Source organism: Chelonoidis abingdonii, chromosome 3 (genome assembly GCF_003597395.2).
Source record: "Chelonoidis abingdonii isolate Lonesome George chromosome 3, CheloAbing_2.0, whole genome shotgun sequence".
In the NCBI taxonomy this organism is placed as follows: Eukaryota; Metazoa; Chordata; order Testudines; family Testudinidae; genus Chelonoidis; species Chelonoidis abingdonii.
Window position 1 is genome coordinate 107601113 of NC_133771.1, and position 25122 is coordinate 107626234.

The 25122-nt window shown below is 40.1% G+C and overlaps 1 protein-coding gene across 6 annotated transcripts in view; it reads right to left on the reverse strand.

Moving 5' to 3' along the window:
- AHI1 (Abelson helper integration site 1) overlaps positions 1-25122 on the reverse strand; it is a 183021-nt gene that overhangs the window by 97583 nt on the left and 60316 nt on the right. For all 6 annotated transcript variants that reach the window (XM_075063973.1, XM_075063970.1, XM_075063972.1 and 3 more), the window contains 2 exons: positions 24844-24984; positions 18188-18390 (listed from right to left, as the gene is read on the reverse strand). In XM_075063973.1, coding sequence (XP_074920074.1) covers positions 18188-18390; positions 24844-24984 — 344 coding nt within the window. The remainder of the gene's footprint in view (positions 1-18187; positions 18391-24843; positions 24985-25122) is intronic.

Consider the following 25122-nt stretch of genomic DNA (forward strand, 5'->3'; position numbering starts at 1 on the left):
TTCCGTCCACACTAACACTATTCCGATTTAATAATATCGATTTTAGGGTTACTCCTCTCGTTGGGGAGGAGTACAGAAATCGATTTAAAGAGCCCTCTAAATCGATTTAAAGAGCACTGTAGTGTGGACGGGTGCAGTGTTAAATTGATTTAATGCTGTTAAAATCGATTTAACAGCGTAGTGTGGACCAGGCCTGACATAGGCTCTGACATGTCTGCAGCCGGACTGGAGTCGGCTGCCCCCGGGCTACTTCCGACCTCCCCCTCAGGGTCTACCTGGTCCCTGGCGTCAGCCCCCGGGAAGTCCAACAGCATGGGCTCCTCGCGACCAGGGCTGGGTGGCAGGTCTGGCAGTTCCTCTGGGAAGTCTGGCCAGGCTTGCTCCGGTGGTTCCTCCGGGTAACAGCAGGGATAGGGAGGCTCCAACAGCTCCTCTGGGTAGTGGGTGCAGGGAAGCTCCAGCAGCTCCTCCAAGTAGTGGGCACAGGGAAGCTCCAGCCAGTCAGGGCGGCTGCCCTGTGTCCTAGAGGGGTCCCAGTCTCGAGTTCCCTGCGGCAGGTCTGCTCCCTGCAGCGGCTGGGGCCTGACTGAGCTCTGACGGACAGCTTTTGTACTTCCGGGTCGTCGGCTGACCCTCTGAGGGGCAGGCTCACTGCTCCTTAGCCTCGCCCACTCAGGCCTCTGGCTGGGCGCTCCCTCCCCTTGGCAGGAAGGGAGCCACACCGACTCACTACAGTCACTGTCCACACAAGAGTTTGTATTGGTTTAATTAAATTGGTTTACAAAAATCACATTTTCAGTTAAACCAGTGCAACTTTCTTATGTAGAGAAGGCCTAAAATTGCCTTGCCTGCTGATTCATTACAAGGCAGCTTGGAATTGGAAGAAAGTTAAAATAAACTACCCAGATTCACACAGAATGAGCTACACATTCCATTTTTGGATGCAAAATAGCAAGATTCTTTCTAGTGTTTTTTTTTGTTGTTTTTACTTTAATGAGAGGTGATCATTTCAGGGTGTTTCTTTTTGCTTCCAGTGAATGTATAAACACTAAAAGGAAACTGTGAAACAGTGTTACCAAAATCTGTAAGCATTTTCAATCTCATCTGCTCTTCCTTTACTTTTGATCTATAGCACCTTCAGCATCTGAGCCATGACCAAATTTACACATGGACTCTGCAGCAGAAATAGATGGAATCAAGTGGCATGAGATACCCACAACCTTCCTTTACATCCTGGGGCTAACAAGTGGCTAGCGCAGCCACAATAAAATAAAAAAACAACAAGCGGGTAGCATTGGCTGGGGGCACTGCTAATGTACTAATTCAATCCATCTCCTAGCCATCTTCTGTTGGGAGAGTTCCCATGGGCTCATATTATAGATTAAAACTGCCCTCCCCCAACAGAAACACCACTGCTTGCCTTCCCATGGAAAACTTCCCCCACAATCAGAGGACACACAGACATAATTTGCTCCTCCTTCCACCTGCAGAAGTGACTCTGGCCCCTCTGCTCTAAATATGACAATCAAATACACCATTTTTCAGATGCCACAGTTCACTTTGTTCAGGAGAGAAAAAAACAAACAGTGAAAAACTTTTCTTTATTAAACTTGTATAAACATGTACAGGGAGAAACATATTGGGTGTTCAGTGATTACATGAGCACCAGAGGGTGAAACACTTCCACTTCTGCAGGTAGGTTTTACAAGTGGAGTCTTTTCTACTGTGCAGGAGGACGTATTGGACTTGCTTGGAATAGGCTAGTTCATGGGTTTGGAACCATGAAGGAACCAGGCTGTAAGGTGAAGTTTTTGGAGCTAGGGGTGAAGAACCCATCCGTTGTCCTGGGAAAGGAGATCTGGCCTGTTGGGGAGAGCCAGTGGATGACAGGAGGATGTGCAGAGTAGGTACGGATACCACATCTGTCTCAGCCAAGCCGGGGCAATATGGATGACCCAGGCCCTGTCGTCTACAATCTTCCGACGAACCCTGTGGAGCAGAGGGATTGGTGGGAAGGCATACAGGAGAGAGTTGTTCCACGGGATGAGGAATGTGTCTTCTAGAAATGAAGTCCCAAGTCTTGCTCTGGAGCAAAACAGGGGACATTTTCAATTCTGGGTTCTGGCAAAGAGGTCTTTTGACGAGGTGCCCCAGAGGGAGAAAAGATGGTGAAGTACTGCAAGGTGCAGCTCCCATTCATGTTCTGTTGAGAAGTACCTGCTGAGTGTGTCGGCAGTAGTGTTGTGGCAGCCTGGTAGGTAGGAAGCGATGATTTGTATTTGATGTTGTATGCAACAATTCCATAGTCAGATGGCTTCCATGCAAAGGGAATGTCATTGGGCTCCCCTTTGTCTGTTGATGTAGTACATACATGCTATGTTGTCTGATAAAACCCGAATAGATTTGTTCGTTATGAGGGGAAGAAAGTGAAGGCATGCTCGCCTCACTGCTCTGAGCTCTAAGAGATTTATGTGTAGGTGCATCTCTGATGTGGACCATTGGCCTTGTGCCTTGTGTCCCCCTAGATGCGCTCCCCAACCGATTAGGGAAGTGTCTGTGGTGAGAATGAGCATTGGAGATTGTTGCTGGAAGGAAAGTCCCATGCAGAGGTTTTCTGGTCTTGTCCACCAAGACAAGTAGGTGGACTTGTGGACTCCCAATGTTATAGCTTGTGGACTTGTGGACTCCCTATAGTAGGGAAGCTATAACATTGGGAGGAGAAGTTAGCAGCGACCCTAAGGTGTGTCTGTTGGGTTTGAAATTGGAATTGAGCCAGCCCTGAAGACATCTCATATGTAGCCTAGCGTACCAAACCACGAATGTGGTGGCTGCCATGTGACCAAGGAGCTGCAGACAGATTCTTGTCTGTGTGCTGGGACGAATAGAGGGTGTGAGTATGAGGTGAGTGATAGCGAGGAATCTGTGATATGAGAGCGAGGCCCTGCTCTGGATTGAGTCGAGATGAGCTCCGATGAACTCGATCTATTGTGTAGGTGTCAGAGTGGATTTTTGGATGTTTATTTGGAGGCCTAGGCTGTGAAAGAGGGAGATGGCAAAGTGGGTAGCTTAGAGTGTCTCTTGATGAGGCAATCGTCCAGGTAGGGGAACTGTGTGATCCCATGTGTGTGGAGGTAAGCCACGATCACGGCTAGAGTCTTGGAAAAAATTCTCGGCGCTGTGGAGAGGCCAAAAGGAAGAACTCTGTATTGAAAATGGTCATGATCAATTATGAATCGTAGGAAGCATCTGTGAGCTGGATGAATTGATATATGAAAATAAGTGTCCTGCAAGTCGAGGGCTGTGAACCAGTCCCCTTGATTCAGTACAGGAATTATCGTGCCCAGTGTGACCATCTTGAATTTTTGTATCCTCACGAATTTGTTCAGTCAGCATATATCTAGTATAGGTCTCCATCCCCCGGTCCTTTCCTGGGTCAGGAAGTAATGGGAATAGAAACCTTCCCCTTGATGTGACATCGGCACAGGTTCCACTGCACCTGGCTGGAGGAGGTGTGCCACTTCTGTGCAAAGTAAATGCTTGTGAGAGGGGTCCCTAAAAAGGGACGTGGAAGGGTAGGAGGGTAGGATATAAATGGGACAGAGTAACCGGACTGAACTATTTCGAAGACCCAGCGATCCTGTGTAATCCATTGCCAGGCATGTTGGAAACTCTGGAGGCAATGGCCAAATGGGCAAGTAGGCAGTGGAACCAAGGGGTGGTCGTGCAGACCCTCAACCAACATTTCAAAACTGTTGTTTATTCCCCAATGAACGGGAGGTGGTTGCTTGAGTCTGCTTTTGTCTGCGCTTAGGGGGTCTAGCACAATTCCTAGTTATGTCGTATGGTCTGGGTTGAGGACAATAAGTGTTGTGTGCGCTGTCTTTGGTATGGTTGGTATAGTTGTCTCCTGGGAAGAGATGGCTGAATGCCCAGGGTGCGCAGTGTCACTCCAGAATATTTCATGGTGTAAAGGAGTTCATCAGTTTTTTCGGAGAAAAGTCTGTCCCCATGAAAGGGGAGGTCCTTCACTTTGGTCTGCAGTTCTTTAGGGATGCCAGATGCAGACAGCCATGAAGATCTGTGCATAACCACAGCACTTGCAGTAGTACGTGCTGCTGTGTCCGCTATGTCTAGAGATGCCTGTAGGGCCGTTCTAGAAATCAGTTGGCCCTCAGTCAAGATTGATCTGAAGTCTGCTTTCCTATCCTCTGGAATGTAGGAGGCAAATTCAAAAAGTTTATTGTAATTATCAAAGTCGTAACTGGTGAGGAGGGCAGAATAGTTTGCAATTCTGAATTGTAGAGTGGATGACGAATAAACCTTGCGACCCAAGACGTCAAGGCATCTAAGGTCCTTATCTTGTGAGGTGGGCCGATATTGTGACTATTTTGTTCTCTGTACGACTGCATCCATGACAAGAGTTCAGTGGTGGATGAGAAAATAGGACATCAGAGTCCTCAGCAGGGACACAGTATTTACATTCGGCCTTTTTGCAAGTTGGTACTAAAGTCTTGGAAGCTGGTTCCAGGAGTGCTTCATTTATAGGGAGTGTGATCTTTGGGGGCGCAGATGGTTGAAGGATTCTCAGGAGTCTGTGTTGCGTCTCCTGAACCTCTTCTAAGGGGATATCTTGACTGAATGCCATCCTCCTGAAAAGTTCTTGAAATTGTTTACAGTCGTCCACGTTCTGTGGAGGCGGAGGGAAGATGGCTCCATCCAGGGCTGATGGCGAGTTAGAGGTCGATGAGTCAGGATATGGTGCGTAGCTCCCAGTCTCAGGAAGAGGCTCAGGCACCCTGGAAGTGGATGGAGCTGGACATAGAGGCACAGAAGGATGATTGGTACGAGGATGTGGCCAAGGATACCACTGAGGCCAAGGCATAGGGTAGGAGAACCCAGGTGGTGGCCTTGAGCCATGACCTGATGCCGGAGAGGTTCCGGTAGAGGAGAAGGAGGAGGAGAGAACTCCCCCTGCTGCTGTAAAATGAGCTCGCTGTTAGTAAAGGTAGCCAGTTCAGGTGGAGAGAGCAGAGTTCAGAAAGTAAGCCCTGTGTATCTAGAAGCGGAGAGTTAAGCAGGTGGCACTGAGAGGTCATATTGAGTGAGAAACTTGCTCCTTCTCCCTGGGCTGCACTGAGCCTGCTTTGTGCTCTAACACATTATCAAGTGAAAGTGACAGCGGTGCCACGGACCACCTGGAGGTGCCCTGTAGATGGTCTGTTGCTGGTGCCTGGGTGGAAGACAGGCTCAGTGTCTATGTTCTTCTTGGTGCCGAGGAGGAGCGCACTGTTGGCACTGCGTCTGTTTTCGGTACCAAGGAGGAGCGCTGCCATGATAACCTTCCCGACATGGGAGGTCAGGTCCCTGATTCTGCGCTCTGTCAGAGCCGTGGCTGAGGCATTAGAAAAGGTTGAGGCACCTGCCTTCGGCACTGTCAGCACACAGAGTAGGGATCTCGCAGGAGACTCCGTACTCTTGTTAAAGTCTCTCCTGTGAGACTGAGGTGCTTCTTGCCTCCACTCCAGGGAGGGTGAAGCAATGCTCCCAACTGGTTCGGATCTAGCCAGTGAGCATGTGGGAGCAGATTTAACTTTCTCCATCTCTGAAAGCGGCTGTAGGGATTTTTCCATCAGCAGCATTTTAAGCGGCAGGTCCCTGTCATGTCGAGCCCTAGACTTGAGGCTCGTGCAATGGAGGTACTTCGCAGGGACATGAGTTTCTCCGAGTCACTTCACACAACGTGAGTGCCCATCTGACCTTGGCATGGAGTCCTGAAAGGAAATGCACCTTTTGAATCCTGAATCCCCTGGCATTGTGAATTAGAAATCGCAGGGGAGTTTCGGGAGACAAGCCTGAGGTGAAAAAGTTTTTTTTTTTTAATAAACTAAGTAACTAACTATTTAACTATACAAAAGGAAGGGAAACAACTGGGATGTAACTAATAACTATTTCTATGTTCTTTATTACTGTTTCCAACAGAAACATGGGAAGAAAAGGCAGCACTGCTCTGAGTTCCATCTTCAGACGAGGACCGTTGAGAAAGAACTGAGGGGGGGTGCGGGATGCAGGCACTCAAGAAGATTCCAGCGAGATGGGAGATACCAACTGAGTGCATGCATCCTGACCAGGCACTGCTTACCGAAAATCTCCAATCAACGGCGCCGGGACGCACCGTCACCTAGAGTGGAGCACCCACAGGGAAACACTCGAAGAACCACCTCTAGTTATAGTACTTTGTCCTAACTTATAATTAATTAAAATTCTGCTCATATAGTACTGTCACAAAGGCTAAATACAAACAGGAAACCATATCCTTTACACAGTTTGATCTCCAGTTATGCTACAGTCAAACACCAAGGAGCTTCCTTTCCTTTTCATGGCTCTGATCCTACAAGTGAATCCACATGGGTCAACTGAGGTCTATAGGTGTGCCAGGGAATGCCCATGCAGATTCAATTCCAGATTCAGGATCCATATGCATAATTCCTGTTGATGATAATGGTGGTTAGATGCATCCTGCAAGGGGAATACAACTCCTTGGAAACTATTTTGACATTACAGAAACACCAGCATAATAGCGGAGGAAGAGTTGCTTAATGGCTAGAGAACCAAAATGGGAGTTAGGAATTCTGGATTCTGTTATCATCTCTGATACTGACTCACTGTTTTTGAGTCTGGCTAAGTCACATCTCTATGCCCCAGTTTCTCCATTTTCAAAACAATGATAATGTTTTTCTACCTTTCAAATTTGCTTTCATAAGCTTTAAAACAACATTAATTGATGTTTGTAATGCATATATAAAATCTTTTAAGTGCAAATTATTATTTATTTATTATTATTATTATTATTATTATTATTATTATTATTATAGGAAAACAGAGTTTAGACTTCAAGGGCCTGATTTTCAGGAAGATGAGACCCAAAGTCCCCTCACTTTCTGCATACATGTAGAAATTGTTCATTAAATTGCTTTTGGATGAAAGTTTTCATAAGAGAAAAACTATAGGAAAAGCAGAAATTTGGTCAGCTCTTTGCTAATATGGGTAACCAAATATAAGAGCAATTTATAATCCTGCCACTGCTATGGGCAGTAAAGTATCTTGGAGTTAAACTCGACATACTTAATGAACTGGCAAAAAACAACAACAACATAACCATTTCCATAAGGCTTTTCTTTTATTACACATTATTTCTTTAGGAAATATAATGGAAAATTCTGGCAAAGCATTTTTATACTGTTAAATACTTTACTGATCAACAGGTTTTAATAATTCTTCAAGCATTTTAATGTTAGTGATCATGATTTGTGCAATGTTGACCGCTCAGCACTATTTACTGGCAAATAGAAGTAATAAGGTTTATATGAAGTATATACAGCTTTGCATTTTAGAACTTCAAAGCCCAAAACTCTTACAATGTGTCTCATACAACGATGGCTCCTTATGATATTATTCTTTGCGCAGGTTGGTCAAAAGTTATCATCTGAAAAGAATTTCCTAGCAATTTGTATTCTAAAAGGAAAATTGTCTGCTACAAATCAAATACAATTTTCAAAAGCCTAAGGAGCCTAAATCCCATTGACTTTCACTTATGACATTTTGGAGGCGATCTCAAACAAATACCTGCATGTGCCTCCATCTATTTCTTTAAACCATGCCTTCCCTATGTTATCTGAGCACCAATAAAACCCTCAAAACAACACCTATGCCATATAGTTGGACACATGGCAACTAAGGTAGGCAGGCTTTAAAGACAGAGGTATAGGACAAGAAGTTCCAATACATTTTATTAGAAGCACTTAACATTTCAAACAAAAATGTTTATAAATACAGTTGGTGTAATGTAAAGGTTTCAGTGTTGTTTAGAATTACCTGCACCACCCACTAGTGAGTAATGTAGCCATCCCCAATGCAGATCAATATAACTTTTATACGATGACACATATTCCCTAGATTTTACAGCCAGAATGGGCTGCTGTGATCTCCTGCATTGTGCAGGCCCTACAACTTCCCTGAAACAATTCCTGCTTGAACTAGAACATACATTGTAGAAAAAAAAAATCCAATCCTGATTTCAAAATCACCAGTTACAGAAAATCCACCACAACTCTTGGCAAATTGTTCAATGACTAATTACCTTTACTGTTAAAAATATATACCTTATTTCCAATCTGAATTCATCAAGCTTCAACTTCCAACCATTGGGTCATGTTATACCTTTTTCTGCTAGATTAAGGAGCCTACTATCAATGTTTTGTTGCCCATGTAAATACTCACAGACTGATCAAGTCACCGGTAACCTTCTTCTTGTCACAATGAACAGACGAAGGTCTTTGAGTCTCTCATTTAAGGCATGTTCCTGATCCTTTAACCATTCTTGTGGCTCTTCTCTGAATCTTCTCCAATTTATCAAAATCCTCCTTGAACTGTGGACACTAGAACTGGACACAGTATTCTAGCAGCAGTCACACCAGTCCCAAATATGGAGGTTATAACACCTATCACCTCCTACTCAATGATCCCTGTTTATACATCCAAGAATCACATTAGCCCTTTTGGCCACAGTGTTGCACTGGGTACTCATGTTCAGCAGATTATCCACCATGACCCCCAAATCTTTTTCAGAGGCACTGCTTCCTACCACAGTCCTCCATCCTGTAACTACAGCCTACGTCCTTTGTTCCTAGATGTATACTTTCACATTTGGCCATATTAAAACACATTGTAAAGCTAGGCGCAGACTAACAAACAATCCATATCACTCTGCATCAGTAACTGTCCTCTTCTTCATCTATCACTCCCCCAATTTTTGTGTCATCTGCAAACTTTATCAGTAATGACTTTATGCTTTCTTCCATGTCATTGATAAAAATACTAAATAGCATAGGACCAAGAACTGATTCCTACAGGACCTAGTCAAAGATGATTTCCCATTTATAATTACACTTTGAGACCTGTCAGTTAGCCTGTTTATAATCCATTTAACATGTGACATGTTAATTTTGTATACTCTAGTATACAAGCCACAAACAAGGTGCTATTGCATTGCAAACAATAAATAATGGAAAGCATATGCAAAAAATCTCTCCCAAATTACAAGCAAACCAAATCATATTTTCATCACAAATATATGCTATCAAGGTCAGCTTTCTAACAATGTAACCTATGTAAACAAGTTCATATTCTTGTCCATGTACCTCTAACACAGTGCTGCTCTGCTCTTTGGCCTCAAAACCCTTGTGCATAGCTGCAAGCAGACTTACTTTGCCTGGGACAGTCTCAGGTTTGCAAAATCCCTCTCTGGTAATTGGTGTCTCAGTTAAAATCTGTACAGCAGGATTGTGGCAGCACAGGAGATTTTTTCTCTGAGCTGTTCCTCTTCCAGCAGCTCAGTGGCCCCCTACCAACAGTCTGACTTGTCCAAGCCTCCCTTCTGCCTCTCAACAGCAATTAGTTCTGTTCTCTGTAGCTACCTCTCAGGCTACGTCTACACTACAGGATAAATTCGAATTAGCTTAAACCGATTTTACAAAACAGATATTATAAAGTCGATTGTGCGCGTCCACACTAGGTACATTAATTCGGTGGTGTGCGTCCATGGTCCGACGCTAGCATCGATTTCTGGAGCGGTGCACTGTGGGTAGTTACTATAAAATAATGAGGCCAATAATGTCGATTTCCGTCCACACTAACACTATTCCGATATAGTAATACTGATTTTAGCATTACTCCTCTCGTTTTGTAGGAGTACAGAAATCGATTTAAAGAGCCCTTTAAATCGATATAAAGAGCAGTGTAGTGTGGACAGGTGCAGCGTTAAATCGATTTAACGCTGTTAAAATCGGTTTAACAGCGCAGTGTAGACTAGGTCTCAGTTGTTTACAGAAGGATGATAGAGCTGGAGCCAGCTGCTGCTGAGAGTTGCGGCCAACAGGGAGCAAAGGAGGGGAAACAATGAGCTGCCAGAAGAGCCAACATGGGATAGAGATCAATTCCATTCCATGGGGAGGAAAAAATTGGGGGAAAGCAGCTGTGGGATGGAGGATAACTTTTAAAAGGAACAATTTTTCAAGTAAGTTGAGGGACTGTGGAGGGTTGCGCGTGTCCACTCCCAGCCTCTCTTTTCTCATTTTTCTAAAGGTTAGGTTTAGGTAAACTAAAATCCACCAGACTGGGAATATAAACCTCTGGTGGTCTCAGTCCTTTGGTTTATTTGGAGAACTGTCTCTGGCAAATTTCCATGACATACAAACATCTATGTTTCTGCTGTCATGCAGGGCCCAAAAGCAGTTGTGCTGGTATTGTTCTACTGCAACAGGAGGGCAGGCTGTGAACAGCCTACACAGGAGAGTTAACAACCCACAGGCATGCTCTTGAGCTGTGCTCCATAAGATCATAAAGGGGTTGGATAACGTAAGAGGTGGAGACAGTGGATCTACTTGTCAAAATACCCTCCCCATCCTAATGGAAACCACCTTAATCACTTGGCATTCATAGCACTTCTAGCATAGTCTCCGTCTACCAACTCACAGGACAATGTCAATCCTCTTCCTTTAACTTCAGTAGAGGATGACAGAGTCCATTTATTCAAGCTTTGAACAGAGAAGAGGATTTGGCCTTCGGTGCACTACCCTAGTAATCACTCTAATTGTGTTTTACAAGCAGTTAAATCCTAGATACAATGGATCAGAGTACAATTCAAGTTCTGATAGCTATAATGTAGCAGAGATAACATTAAAGACCCACCTCTCTCTCTCTCACACACACACACACACACAGTAATTTCAATTTTCAACTGAAAACATATTCCTCACTTTTTCTACCTAATTTTAGCTTTCCTTCCACTATTATTTTACATTTATAATATTATTTAAGAAGCATATTCTCTTCTATGCTGAGATATACAGGAAAGTGGGGAAATGGCAAACTGGTTACAGTTTATGGATTCTGTAGGCTGATTTGCGCTAGTCTCAGTAGGAGTAATAGCAGTCTATGCAGCACACAGGAGCCAGATCAGAGAGAAAAATCAAGACCTAACTGGGACATATTTGGTATGAAAAACAAAGTAAAGATCTACCCTGTTGCACTGTACTTTATGGTAACATGCAAGGATGAGATGTCAAACAAATAAAAGTGAAAGCATAAGTTGTTTAATTTAACAACTAAATAACCAACACATGGTTTTAAAGTAAGTTTGTGCCTTTGTGCTATTTTTGTACAGTTACTATTCCACAATTACGTTTGGCTGACACCTTAAAAAAAGAACATGATGTTTACAGAATTTTGTAGCTATAAGAGTCCTGTACATCTCACACATCGACCAGTTAAAAACAAATTTAATCTTATTATAGTCATAACATATCTTTCCTGTGAATATTAACAGTGTTGGGTTCTATTAAAGCCTATATTAGCACAATAAATTATACTGTAATATACTGTTTAATTTTTTTCTAATACAATATTTCTTTTCTGTTTACTTTAGCACTTAAATTCATGTTTGAAGTGCATTGCCTCCACTGCACTGCATTGCATTCTTTTGTTTAATGGAGACTATTTGGGAAGGAGAAGTTTATGTCATATGCTATGTGGTGTTTCCCCTTAATTGAAAGAAACATTTTCAGCTTGTTTAGGGCTCCAAAAATTGTATTACATATCACAGATTGCATGGGCAAGATCTGCAGCTGGTGGGAAAAAATGGCACATATATTCAATTTGCATACACACACATCTTATCAATGTTACTCTGCAAAGTGCGTCTGCATCCTACTGACAACTGGAAACGTGCAGATTAGAAAGAGAACTAGTAAATGACAAAAAAAAAAAAAAGAGCAAACACCACAACCAACTACACAATGCCTACATAGCGTCTGTACCTTTACGTTAATCCCCTTTTCAGGACTATGATATATTTTGTACAACATATGCCTTGAGACATTATTTGAAAACTTGTAATCTGCTGAACTTCACTACTGTCCTGGTAAAACATGTGTGGCACCATCGCATGGAAAGTTATACAATTCTGCTGTGCAAGACATGTTCCAAAGTTTAGGGAAACAGCTTCAAACCAGTTTCCCAGAGACTGGTACACAGACACCAGCTCCTCAGCCAGGTGTCAGTGTAATCAAATGGACTATCACCTGGTTAAGAGGCCATTCTTGTCAGGAAAAAGGGTGTGAGCAAGAAGTGTACATGTTAGTAAAGAAAGAGTGAAAGTTCCCATCCCACAGACTTTCGATCTCCTGAACCTCAGCTGAAGATCATTTTCCAAAGAGGAAAATAACTATAAGAAGTGAGAAAAGAGGACACAAATCATCTCTTTCCTTTCTCTCTGCCCACAACATCCACAATGCCTGAAGGACAAGGTAAAGAGCACTGGACTGCGGGAGGCGTTTTTGCTAAAAGGCATCCAGTCTGTAAGACTGCAAAAGAACAGGTGATGAGCAAGACCTTTTTGTTTTAAGTACACTTAGTTTATTAAGTTAGGTATTAGTTTGAGTTTTACTTTTTATTTCTTCATAACCAATTCTAACTTTTATGCCTTATTACGTGCAATCACTTAAAAATCTATCTTTCTGTAGTTAATAAACTTGTTTGTTTTAACTAAACCAGGGTGTGTTTGGATTGAAGTGCTTGGGAAACTCAATTTGAGATAACAAGGTTTGTGCTTATAATTTTCTAATAATGAAATGGCAGACTTCCTGTGAGCTTGTGTTGTCTAGGAGAATACTGGGCAGTACAAGATGCACATTTCTGGGGAGAGGTCTGGGACTGGAAATTTGCTGGTGTTGCTCTGTAATATAATTCAGGAGTCGCTGGCTAGAGCACTCATATATAATACAGCTGGGAGTAATTTACATGCTAGAGGCTGTGTGAGAGAAGACCAGGAAAGGTCACTTTCACAGAACAGCAGCATAAAAAAGGTATCTCAGGGTGGAGATTTGAGGGGATACAGCTGTTCAGCACATAGAGTGTCACACATAAAAATGCTTTCCCTCTCCAACCTATTATCAATTACAAAAAGTCTAATTATAAATAAATTCTGTAAGTCTGTCATAAGTCTTTCTCTCTCTTTTTGATTTTAATACCTCAGACTTTCCCCTCTACCTATATTTATTTTACTAATTTAGTTATTTGATTGTTTGCAAACAATATGCAGTATGTTTGTAGAGTATTACCTTGTAATTAGATTGGGTGCCAAGAGAACCTATTAAGGTAGAGTTATCCCATTACAGCATGTGTGTGTCTAGGTAAAATAAATTTAATAAATGCATGCATTAATCCTTTTAGGTGTGGGAATCTATTGAAATCCATTTTACATCCCGTTCTCTACTGAGGGAGCAGTTAGAAGTATTTAAAGTATGTAGGAGATACAATTTTTTAAAATTAAAAGATAAACACATCTTTACAGTAGGATTCCTCATCTATATCTATTTACACCCCTATTTAGCATAACAGAAACTTAGAAATAAAACATATGAATTTAGAACATGGTTCTCATTATGCATTATAAAGATGAGTTTAATCCAAGATCTATCATTTTGTTCAATTACCTTTAATAAGTAGTAGGGTACTATTTTTACTATTGTACCATTTGTGTGGATTTAAATGTTTTAAAGTTGGGGTGAAAACAGTCTATTATTTCTAATTACAAATAGCATTAGATTTATGATCCTACTTCAAACATGGGAGGTCAGGTTTAATAAAAATGGCTCACTAGAAATTGTGCATGCAAGGTTATTTTGGAGGAAAGCTAAAGCTTCTTTGGGAAGAGAAAGGGGGCAACTTCAGCATAGATTACAGAGTATCAGTACCAAATTTAGGAGGTGGTAGATGAAGATTTTCTAATATAGAACTGACTGAATGCAGAGAGTCCACTCCTTCTGCCTATACTGGTACTGAAATATCCACAAGATTCACACTGCTTTTACAAAGTTTTGATCATTTGGTGTATACTCATCTTGAGATTTTCTTTTTCCACATGGAAACCTATAATAGCTGTTACGGGAACCCCTACTGTTCTGATCTGAATTCAAAGCCAAAGTTGTTATGCAAGGTATTCCAGGATGTACTAAATGAGAGAAAGCCTTGAGGGGAGGGTGTGGAGGGAGATCCTCAGAAAATTGGCAATGGAGCTATGAGAATTTACACAAGCTGAGGATCTGCCTCGCAGTCGTTAATGCAGACAAAAAGGACAAGTGGCCAGCTTCTTCTACTTGATCACTTAGATCAAAGGTTTGCAACCTGTGGACCCTAGGAGTCCGCAGACTTTGTTTATGGGGTCCACAAAAGGTTGTCATTACCATAGTACAGTGGTCCACGGACCCTGGGAATCTGCAGACTGTGGAAGATTTCCAAAGGGGGCTGCACCTCTATTTAAATTTTTTTAGGGGTCTGCAAATGAAAAAAAAAGTTGAAAACCACTGACTTAGATATTATCAGTATCATGTTTCACCAGTGCTTCAAATTTTTGTTCAAAAGGCTACGTACTCTTTCAGAGGCTTAGTGGCACAAGTTCTGTAAATTTTTTTTTTTTTTTTTTTTTTACCAGTAGGGAGGTATTTTACATCTCAAATATATTCTATACAGGGATAATATGAAGGATTTTCCAAAATCAGATTTTGTATTCATATAGAATAATGTGCTAATTCATAGCATTATAAGTGATTAGAAGTCACCTGAAGTAAAAAGCTCCTAGTTTCTCTCATACTAAAGATTCTCTGAGGTAAGTATATGCTGGAAGACCACAAAAACCACAACAATTTTTACAGTTTGTACAAAGGAGAGAACTCTTAATTTTAAATCCTAACCTTCTGTTGTCGCTGCTCTGAAAAGCCTTCAAACCTGTACTGGTTGCAGGTTTTCAATAAACGAAAATTTTCAGTTATCATTTTAACAATTTTTTTCCGTTAAAAATTAAAAGAATATTGAGAAAACTGCATTAAAAATTGACAAAAAAAAAGAAAAGGGGGGGGTAATATTGCTCAGGAGTATTTTGGCATCAGAGGTATCTCAGCCAATACATAGCTGACTCCAGCACTAAGGAAGAAAAATGGACTTGTAACAAGTGCTATAAAATACTAGACTTTTCTTACTTCTAAAATGATAGAAATGAAGTTAGTAATTTAATTCTGGATATTTTAAAAAGTGTCACTTCACAGACCCAAGGTAATAGTAGGAAATCTCCCCACAACCGCATAATGAGAAATACTACATAATCTTCTGATAATGAAAAAGCTAAACTGGTATTTTTGCCGCTAGAGGACAGTGGGAATTTTATTATATAAATAAAGAAATCCAATACAAAGGATTTTTTAGTGACTTGCTATGTTAGGCGAACACTTAGGCCACACTACACTACCCACTGGATTGGCGGGTAGTAATCAATCTATCGGGGATCAATTTATTGGGTCTCATCTAGATGCAATAAATCGATCCCCGAATCAACACTTGTACTCCACCTCGGCAGGAGGAGTAAGCGGAGTTGACAGGGGAGCTGTGGTGGTCTCCCTACTGCCGTGAGGATGGCCAGGTAAGTCAAACAAGAAACTTCAACTTCAGCTACACGAATAGCATAGCTGAAGTTGCGTATCTTAGACTGATCCCCCTCTCTCCCCCACCAGTGTAGACCAGCCCTCAGGCATTAAATGTTTTGTCAATGAAATTTACTTTGAACTGAGATAATATAAATTAATCAATATTAATCCTCTGAAGCACAGATAAATAGTAAGTGCTGCCAAGATTTTACTATAGTGTATATCAATCCTATTTCTCTGAGAGGCAGAGGCCAACCATCAACACTTGATTCACAAAGAAAATTCCAGTGTCTCTTTTAAGCTTAAGAGAATATACAGTAACTCATTTTACTAAACATAACCTGGCTTGATCTAGTACTAGTGCTGTGCACTCCTAAAGCTGAGACCAAGATTTAGTTCTTTGCTCTAGTCTCCCATTTTCTAGGCTAACAAAGGATAGGAATGCTTCCAAGGCTGCATGCTTTGCCATGGGGAAAAGAGGAGAAAAGGAAGCTTCTTGCTTTATCCATTAATGTCTGCCTCCTGACAGGAGAGAAGCAAGATGGACTGGGTACACAGAGAGCGGCACAGAAGGTAGCGACCACAACATGACTGAAAATGATTCTTCAGAGCTCATGCAGAAGATATTCCAGGAATGGAGAAGAAACACAGAGGAATAAAAAGGATATATGCTTATATATCAGGGGTTGGCAACCTTTCAGAAGTGGTGTGCCGAGTCTTCATTTATTCACTCTAATTTAAGGTTTCATGTGCCAGTAATACATTTAAAAGCAGCAAAGAGTCCTGTGGCACCTTATAGACTAACAGATGTATTGGAGCATGAGCTTTCGTGGGTGAACACCCACTTTGTCAGATGCATGCATTCACCCACGAAAGCTCATGCTTCAATACGCCTGTTAGTCTATAAGGTGCCACAGGACTCTTTGCTGCTTTTACAGATCCAGACTAACACGGCTACCCCTCTGATACTTAATACATTTAATATTTTTAGAAGGTCTCTTTCTATAAGTCCATAATATATAACTAAACTATTGTTGTATGTAACGTAAATAAGGTTTTTAAAGTGTTTAAGAAGCTTCATTTAAAATTAAGTTAAAATGCAGAGCCCCCCCGGTGGCCAGGACTCGAGCAGTGTGAGTGTCACTGAAAATCAGCTCGCGTGCCGCCTTTGGCATGTATGTCATAAGTTGCCTATCCCTGTTATATATAATCAGATCAACACTGAGCCCAAGTGGTTAATTTTTTTCAATGTAGATGCCTAATGTGCACAGGCAAAATGCAGGTGTGTGCAAGTTATGTATGAAAAGCTCACTGATGTATGAAAACTGGGTAGTTTGTGTATGCATCTGCAAAAGTTGTAGATGCAATTCAGACATATGGTAAAAATTTAGCCTTTAATGCATACATAAACTAGATTATCACGATACACATGAACTTAATCACATTTAATGATATTGATTTAAAGAATAATAAGGTTTAATGATAGGAAACATCCAACCATACTTGTTTTAACTTCCTATCACTCAAGTAAACATGATCTTATGTGTAAATATATAATTGAACAAGTTTCTTCAATTTAATGATTACTAAAAGAAAAAGCAGGTGAGGTAATAGTAAATTTTATATAACAAGTAATTATTTTAAAATTTAAGTGATAGTGACTGGCAAATGCATCTTAATTAAAAAATGAAACCTCCATAAAAACTATTTAATAATTACATGAATATTTCTGACTTAGTATTAGTCATGTGAGTTTACAGTCTTGAAAGATATAGCATAACTATGTAACTTGTCAGAGATATAGTATAAACATTTGTCATTTTTAAGTAATGCCAAAAATTTTAATTATGTGTGTTCATTCAAGACTTGCAAAGTCCTTTTCTTGATTCTGATACAAGGATGTCATTTGCTTTTGGCAGACACACATAGTGGCTGTATAATTTTTTTTTTGCCTCCAATTACATCAGAATATTTACATATCAGTAGAACTTTGTTTTTCAGATTTAATTATTGATCTCTGATTAACCATAGTTGAGCAGAACTGTGTCACACATATGTATCTAGGCAAAGTATTAGATTAAAATCTGAAGGCACTGTTACCCCATACAAGGTTAGGTATTGTGTGTTCTGTATCAAGCACACAAGAATTTCCTCTAGTAAATATTAATACTCCTTGTGTAACTTAGAGACAGGACTATTTCTTGCCTATACTTTAAGCGGAAATATTATTACTACTAGTGAGGTCAGGAAAGGATTTTCTGGAGGCGCTGTACATCTTAGACATGACCAGCTGAATTGTGAATGCCACCAAATTGTATCTTCTAAAAAGCAAAAATATGATGAAGATGGATCCTTTAAAAACAGTCAGGGTATGTAGATATGTAATTCACATTAATGCCAATGGATGTTGCCAAACAAACTTCTGGTCACTGATGGGTGGTTAAAACAAGAGATACCAAAAATAACTTCTATTTACATGATCTAGTCTCTGAAAAGACACAATAAGTGCATTGACAATAATGGGACTCAAAAGGAGAACAGAGCTACAAACAATGTACAAATGGTTTGTAATATGTGCTTGTGCTATATAGAATATAGGCACTGTATGAGAGGACTTTAAAAATTGCTTGGAAATATAAATAAATTTGACTTACCATAACAGAGTCAAGTTTCTGCTTCACTTTCTGCATTCTCATAGATACTCTTGCAACACTGACAAATTGATCTGCCGGAGACATTGTTGAATCTTTCTGTGCAGAAATATGAGAAGAATTGCTAAGAATTTGTGGCCCTCTGGGTGTTGTTGATGCGAGTGACCCATTGAGATCTTTTATTATTTCAGCCTCCTGCTGTGCAACTGCAGAAATAATCATCAACATCAACATTTTAGGTCAAGTCTTAGTAGTTCCATGAAACAAACCCCATTGAGTTCATAGCTTATATTAAATCTGAGACTTTGCTGAACAAGATAAAGATAAATTATATACAAAACCCTACATTAAAAGAAAAAGTTATTTAGGTTATATAGTTGAGTTAAGAAAGGCCAGTTTTACAATTGCATAGGCCAGTGTTTCCCAAACTGGGGTCGCAGCTTGTTAGGGAAAGCCCTTGGTGGGTCGGGCCAGTTTGTTTACCTGTCCTGTCCGCAGGTCCGGCCGATTGCAGCTCCCACTCGCCACGGTTCACTGCTGCAGGCCAATGGGAGCTGCTAGAAGCAGCGGCCAGTAAGTCCCTTGGCCCGTGCCACTTCCAGCAGCTCCCATTGGCTCGGAGCAGCGAATCGCAGCCAGTGGGAGCCGCAATCAGCTGGACCTCCAGACAGGGCAGATAAACAAACTGGCCCGGCCCGCCAGGGGCTTTCCCTACACAAGCGGCGACCCCAGTTTGAGAAACACTGGCCTAGGTAACCTTAATTCTGTGCATGCAATGAGGCAGAGATCTTGTGGCAAAAGAATAGTATGTGATTATTGCCATTAAAACTGTATCATAATGCATAGAACAAGAGTGCAAAACTGAAGTTGCATGGGCAACCACAAATCTCTCTTGACTTTGAAATCTAAATGACTTATTATCTTAGGGTTGTTTGTATGTAATTTAGGAGTTTTGTATTTTTAAAGGAATACAAAAAAACTAAATCTCATTATGTCTCACTATGTAACAAACCCTATATCACATATCACTTATCGGGGCTGAAACCTGAACTTTCACTACTTGACAGACTTATCACTTGAGCTACAGGTCTAATTACAGTAGCTGTTAAAAGGAGTAGGTTGTTCTCCCCAGGAAGGGAGAAGCATTGATTACCTGATGGCATCATGAGCTGGGTCCAAGAGAAGCTTGCCCAACTTAGCACTCTCTTATACTCCCTACACCCGATATGCTGGGAGTTGTTGTCCAACATGGTACTCCTAGAAAGGTGGACAGATTGCCAGGGCAATGTGCTGGATCCCTGGAATAATCAAAGGAAGGTGACTCCAGCCAGAGTCTCTCACCACCCCATTTCTACAGCTGCTCTGGGAGCTCCGTGGTGTTCCCACTAACAACCTGCTACTGCTGCTTTACCAGGGTGTGGGCCAAGTTCTCTAGAAAATTAAGGTTCAGTTATTTTGCTATGCTGTGAAAGTTCTTCTGAGGAACATAAGCAAAAAAAAGGAAGTAACAACTTTAAACAGTTTGCAACTCAGCAAAACTCAAATGGGATTTCATGGAACAAAGAAAAGGAACTTTTCTAGCTTGAGGGCTTTTTCCCTGCCAAATTTCAAAGTCCTTCTGCAAACATTGGAGATGTTCGGAGCTTCCCAAAAAAGAATCATAAGAATCTTTAACAATGGAAAGTGTTAAGCACCCTAAATATAGGAATCACTACCAGCTCCCTCTAGAAATACAGGGCAATAGTGCATACAACACATGAACAAGAAAACAGTAAATTATATAGAACTCTCGGCAAAACAATTTAAAAGTTAGGTGCAGTATTCTGAACATGCCAATACTATGGCTGTGATGAATCTACAATTTAAGTTCAGTTAGTGTTGGAATATAATGAATAGTGAAGTATTATTACTCAGTTACCAAAACACAAAGAATTCAGCTGGCTATTGTTATGTATGCCTGCTCTGGTTCCACTGAATCTCTATCAAAATTTATGATAAAGATGCTAACAAGAAAGACAAATGTAAAGTTTAGAGAAAATCCCGTCATGCCATGCTTAACAATGCAAAACACTCTGGCCCTACGTGCCAGGTTCCTCACTGCCACCCTTTCCCTGTGCTAGAGTACACTTCTGTAGGTCTGACTCCCTTCTGCCACTCTTTATCTCTCTCTCTCTCACACACTTAGACATACGAACACGCACTCTCTCTGCTGGTCCATCTCCCTCCTGCCACATCATCCCTGTTCAAGGATCTCCAAAAAGAGCAGCTTCTCTCTTGATTCCAGAATTCCCTTTTTCTCCCTCTCCCCCCACATGTCTGATTTCCTCCCACTATTGGTATTCACCATCCTCTAATACTGAGCTGATTCATCATAACTCTTAGTCAGCAGTAGTTTTCTCTTGATAAAATTATTAGTAAAATATGACCTTAAAAAGGCTGTCCTACACAAGTCAAAAAAGTAAGCAACTGGCATTGAATTCAAGTGAATCATACATTTTCTAACTTTTGATTCTTTTATTTTTATATACATATATATACACACACACACACACACAAATAAAATAGATTACAACTGATTAACATAACTGCAAGTAGCAATAGAGAAGAATACTGTTTTTTCAAATGGGAAGAGGGGGATAAAATTTATTCAAATAAACCCAAGTTGAGATAAAGGAAAGATTATGTACCAGTAATTAATTCATGTCTAGGAAACTACCAAGATACATGAAAAAGAGTGTTTTCAGAAATGGGTTTGGATAAACAAGGGCTCTACTGCAGATCATTTTTATTTTGAAAAGGTCAATTTTCCATACAATTAAGGAAAAGTAAAATTGAAAACACCAAGTACATTTGGAAACACAAACTAAAGGATAAAGTATGATTAAATTAAAATGCAGCATTCTACTTCAGCTGAGGCTAGTAACTTGCTGGGTCCAGTCCAGCAGGTGCTCAAGGAGGTGACCAAGTGGTACCTCTTGGTTAACTTGGACTGAAGATCCTGAGTTTGTAATTCAGTTACTTCTTTCTGCCACTAGATGTTGCTATTTCTTTCTCTTTGTAGCCTCACTGCTTCTTCTACTAAGGTTGCCTGGAGGTTTTTCCAGCCCAGTAGCGCTGAGCTCATTCAGAGAATTGTCTTTGAGAAAAATTTCTAAAGTTGACAACTGAACACATTTAGGCACAGGAGATATCCTGCAGGAGCAGGCCTAGTCATGCAGAGTGAGATATTCAGCGAAACAGCTCAGGGGCTGGGAACCTCAGGTTTTGGGAAAAGGCTTTTGGCAATATACATTGCAGGGCCATTAGGGTCCAATTAGACAATCATGTGGGCTAGCTGCCAGGTACCAGCGTTAACTGGTATTAACTTGATAGAAGTTGAGCCCAGTTGCCTTTTAACCACACACATGACTTTTACAGTTTTTAGATTGTTGCATCAGGAAGACAAATGATTTCAGCATTCCTTATTTAAAATTTGCCCATTGTAAACATTAAAGGGTATTTTTAAACCAGCTGATCTAAGCCAAACTATGGAACAATGGGAATCTTAAAAATGGTACCAGTGACTAAAATTAATATTACTGTATGATTAACTCCTTAACACCAATGCACTAAAACTGTCTTCTGAAAGCAAAGCAAATATTTTTAACCAAAAAGGAACAAAAAGTTAGTAGCAGAATATGTCAGAACATATCCATGTCCACACCCTACAGATTATTGTAATAATCTTTATGCAATATGTGCCTTGTAAGGTATTCTCTGAAAACTCATAATTTGCTGGTCATTACTGTACTGAGAAAATGTGTGTGGCAACATTGTATGTGAAGTTATACGATCCAGTGCATGTTGTTCTTCATATTCCAAACTCAGGTTGGCAAACAGGTCTGGCTCAGACAAAGAAATATGTGCTACTTAATTTGCATTTAAGCAGTAAACAGAGTCATCAAGCAGGAAGAGAAACGAAAGAAGCTCCAACACATTAGGAAAAAGCAGCAGGGAACATCCTTCCCTATAGACTGTCTCCTCAATCTCAGTTAGAAATGTTTTCAGGAGAGGGGCTAACACTATAAAAAGGAAGGACTAATATTCCTCCTCTTCTTCTCTCTCTGTCCTTCGATTCACTGCACCACAAGGGAAAAGGAAGCAGACACTGAACTGTAAAAGGGGTCTTAAACCTAAGAAGTTTGGTCAGTAAGACTGCTTAGTGCATGTGATGAGAAAACTCTGCTTTGAATTTAACATAGCTTGTTAAGTTAGGCACCAGTTGCATTTCATCTTTATTTTCCCTGTAAACATTTCTGACTTTTATGCCTCATTACTTGTATTCAATTAAAATCTTTCTCTTTGCAGTTTATAAACTTGTTTCATTGTTTATCTAATCCAGTGTGTTTACATTGAAGTGTCTGTGAAACTCCATTTGGGGGTAACAAGGTGTATGCACATTATTACTATTAAAGCAATAACAGATCTTATATAAACCTGTATTGTCCAGGACACATATTCCTAGGGGGAAATCTAAGACTGTGGATGTGTTGGGTCACCCTGCAGTATAATCAAGGCTGGTAAGAGCGAAGGTGTGGCTGGCTGCAGCACATACACAGACATAACTGGGAGTGACTTGTATGCTGGAAGCTTTTGGTGAGGAGACTGTAGGCTATACCAGCAAAGAATTTTAAAGGGCACCCCAGGTTTGAGGGCAGAGGTGACCTGGCTACTCAGTCTGGATTGTACCCTGGTATGTCACAGAGATTATGCCCAAAAGACCGCAACCTATGTAATGGCTCACTGATGAGAAAAGATCAGTAACTTTGTTAAAACAACAGACAACTTTAACTACCAATATAATCTCAGTGTGATCCTGTTTGATTGTTCAAGACTCAACCATGTTTTCCATTAAATAGAAAATGCATTTCCATGAGGTATACAGTTAAACAGCTATGAAACCTGTCCAATTCAAGAATGTAATTTTGTTTAGTGATTTCAAAGAGCTGATTTTCTTTACCTTTATTAATATAATTTATATGCATAGTAACAAATATTTATGTTGCTACAACGCAAATTAGTTCTTAGCTTTAATATGGATTACTTGCAGGAAATAATAGTTTTTGTTTCTTTGTATAGACAAAGCAGAGTGCTTTCCAGAACTGGGATGTTTTCCTAAATTGGGGCTCATCACTGTTGAAGAAAATACTAAAGCACATGCTTAAGTGTTCTCCTGAACAGGGACAGATTGGAGAACATGGTTAAGTGTTTTCCTGAATCAGGCCTACAATCAGTTTTTAATAAAAGAGACACAATTATCTGTGGTTCTCTAGTCAGCTAAACAGAACAGATTTATTAGTCGACTAAAAGTTAACTTTTAATATTGACTATTAATTTTTTCAATGTAATTAGTTCAGTAAAATCATGTCAGTACAGTAGATGGAGGATATGAACCTTAATATAAAGTAAGTAAGTGTGTTGTGGGTTCTTTTTAATTATTCACTCTATATTATCAAGATAGCAACTAAATGGAAAATTTAGTATTTTGTGTTAACAATTCATCTTTATCAGCACAAAATGCAATTATTACTTTGCAGCAGATGTAAACGGAAAAAAAGTAAATATATATCTGCATAATATATTTTATATACTCCTTTGTCATATCTGCCATTAAGATGAAACATGACAATTGAAACAATATCCTCAACAAAGAAAACAGTGATGCTACTGAATAGTAACCAACAAAATTTAAATATCAAGAAACCTACCAGTTTAAAAGACTAATTAAGTCTACAATTAACTATATGCTAGTGATAGCCAGGGATCTCATTTTCTGTGATAAAAATCCCAACATTGTCCAATAAAAACCCATACAAATCCATGTTTTTCTGCAATTAAAATGAAACGCTGAACTTTTAGCTTCCCTAGCCACAATAGGGAGTCCCACTGCTAGGGCTGGCCACCCAAACCCCGCTGTCCAGGGCTGACAGCCCCGGTTTGCTTAATATAGTGAGCTGTATAACAGAGGCTTGGATAAACATAGTTCTACTGTATAAGTTTTTATTTTTTCACAAAATGTAAAAATTCAAAGATTCTCTGTAAAAACACAAATTTCATATTTTTCCAAAACAAACAGATTTCTAGGATCCCTGATGATAACACACTTGCTATGGAATTCCACTGCAGATGTGAGTTTGCCTACAGAGGACCAAGTGAGCCTAGATTTTCCTCAACAACTAAAACATTTGTATACAGCTTTTAAAAATTATTTTATATCCCAACAGTCATAAAGCATATATTAAGGTTTTCCTTAAACTATATGTATTTTGAGAAAAAGTAAGTTCGCCTGTCTCCATAATCCAGCCCAAGACTGACATAGGGTTCTAACGATTGACATGACATCACTAGCACTGCATAGATTGCTGAGGGTAGGACCTGGAGAGGGAAGCGATGACAAGTCAGGAATTCAGACATGCAACATCATGACAGAAAGGTAAATTTGAAGCTAATTCAGTATTGATCTTAAACTGGTTTAGAGATTTCAGCACAATTCTTGCATGGCAGGTTTTGATTTTTTGTTTGTTTGTTTGTTTTTAAAAAAGAACCTTTGCAAGTCACTTCTAAAAAGCTAAACAAACAGCTACCAAGATTCTTATGCATTGAGAAATGACCTACAGTACCTTTGTAATCATAAATGTACACAAGTATTGGCTGATTTTGACCAAAGGCACAAAATGACACCATGTGTTCATGTGGATGAAAGGTGACATCTCGAACTGGAAATGTGAAGGAGAGGTCAGAATATATGGCTACTTGATCACCTATAAAAGGAAAAACAAGAGTTCTTAATTTGTACTGTCATAAAAATTTGACATAATAATGTTGCAACTTTTTATAATATCCACTCATCTCTCTATATTATATTTATGTTACCAAAATCTTAGAGAAGAGGACTTCAA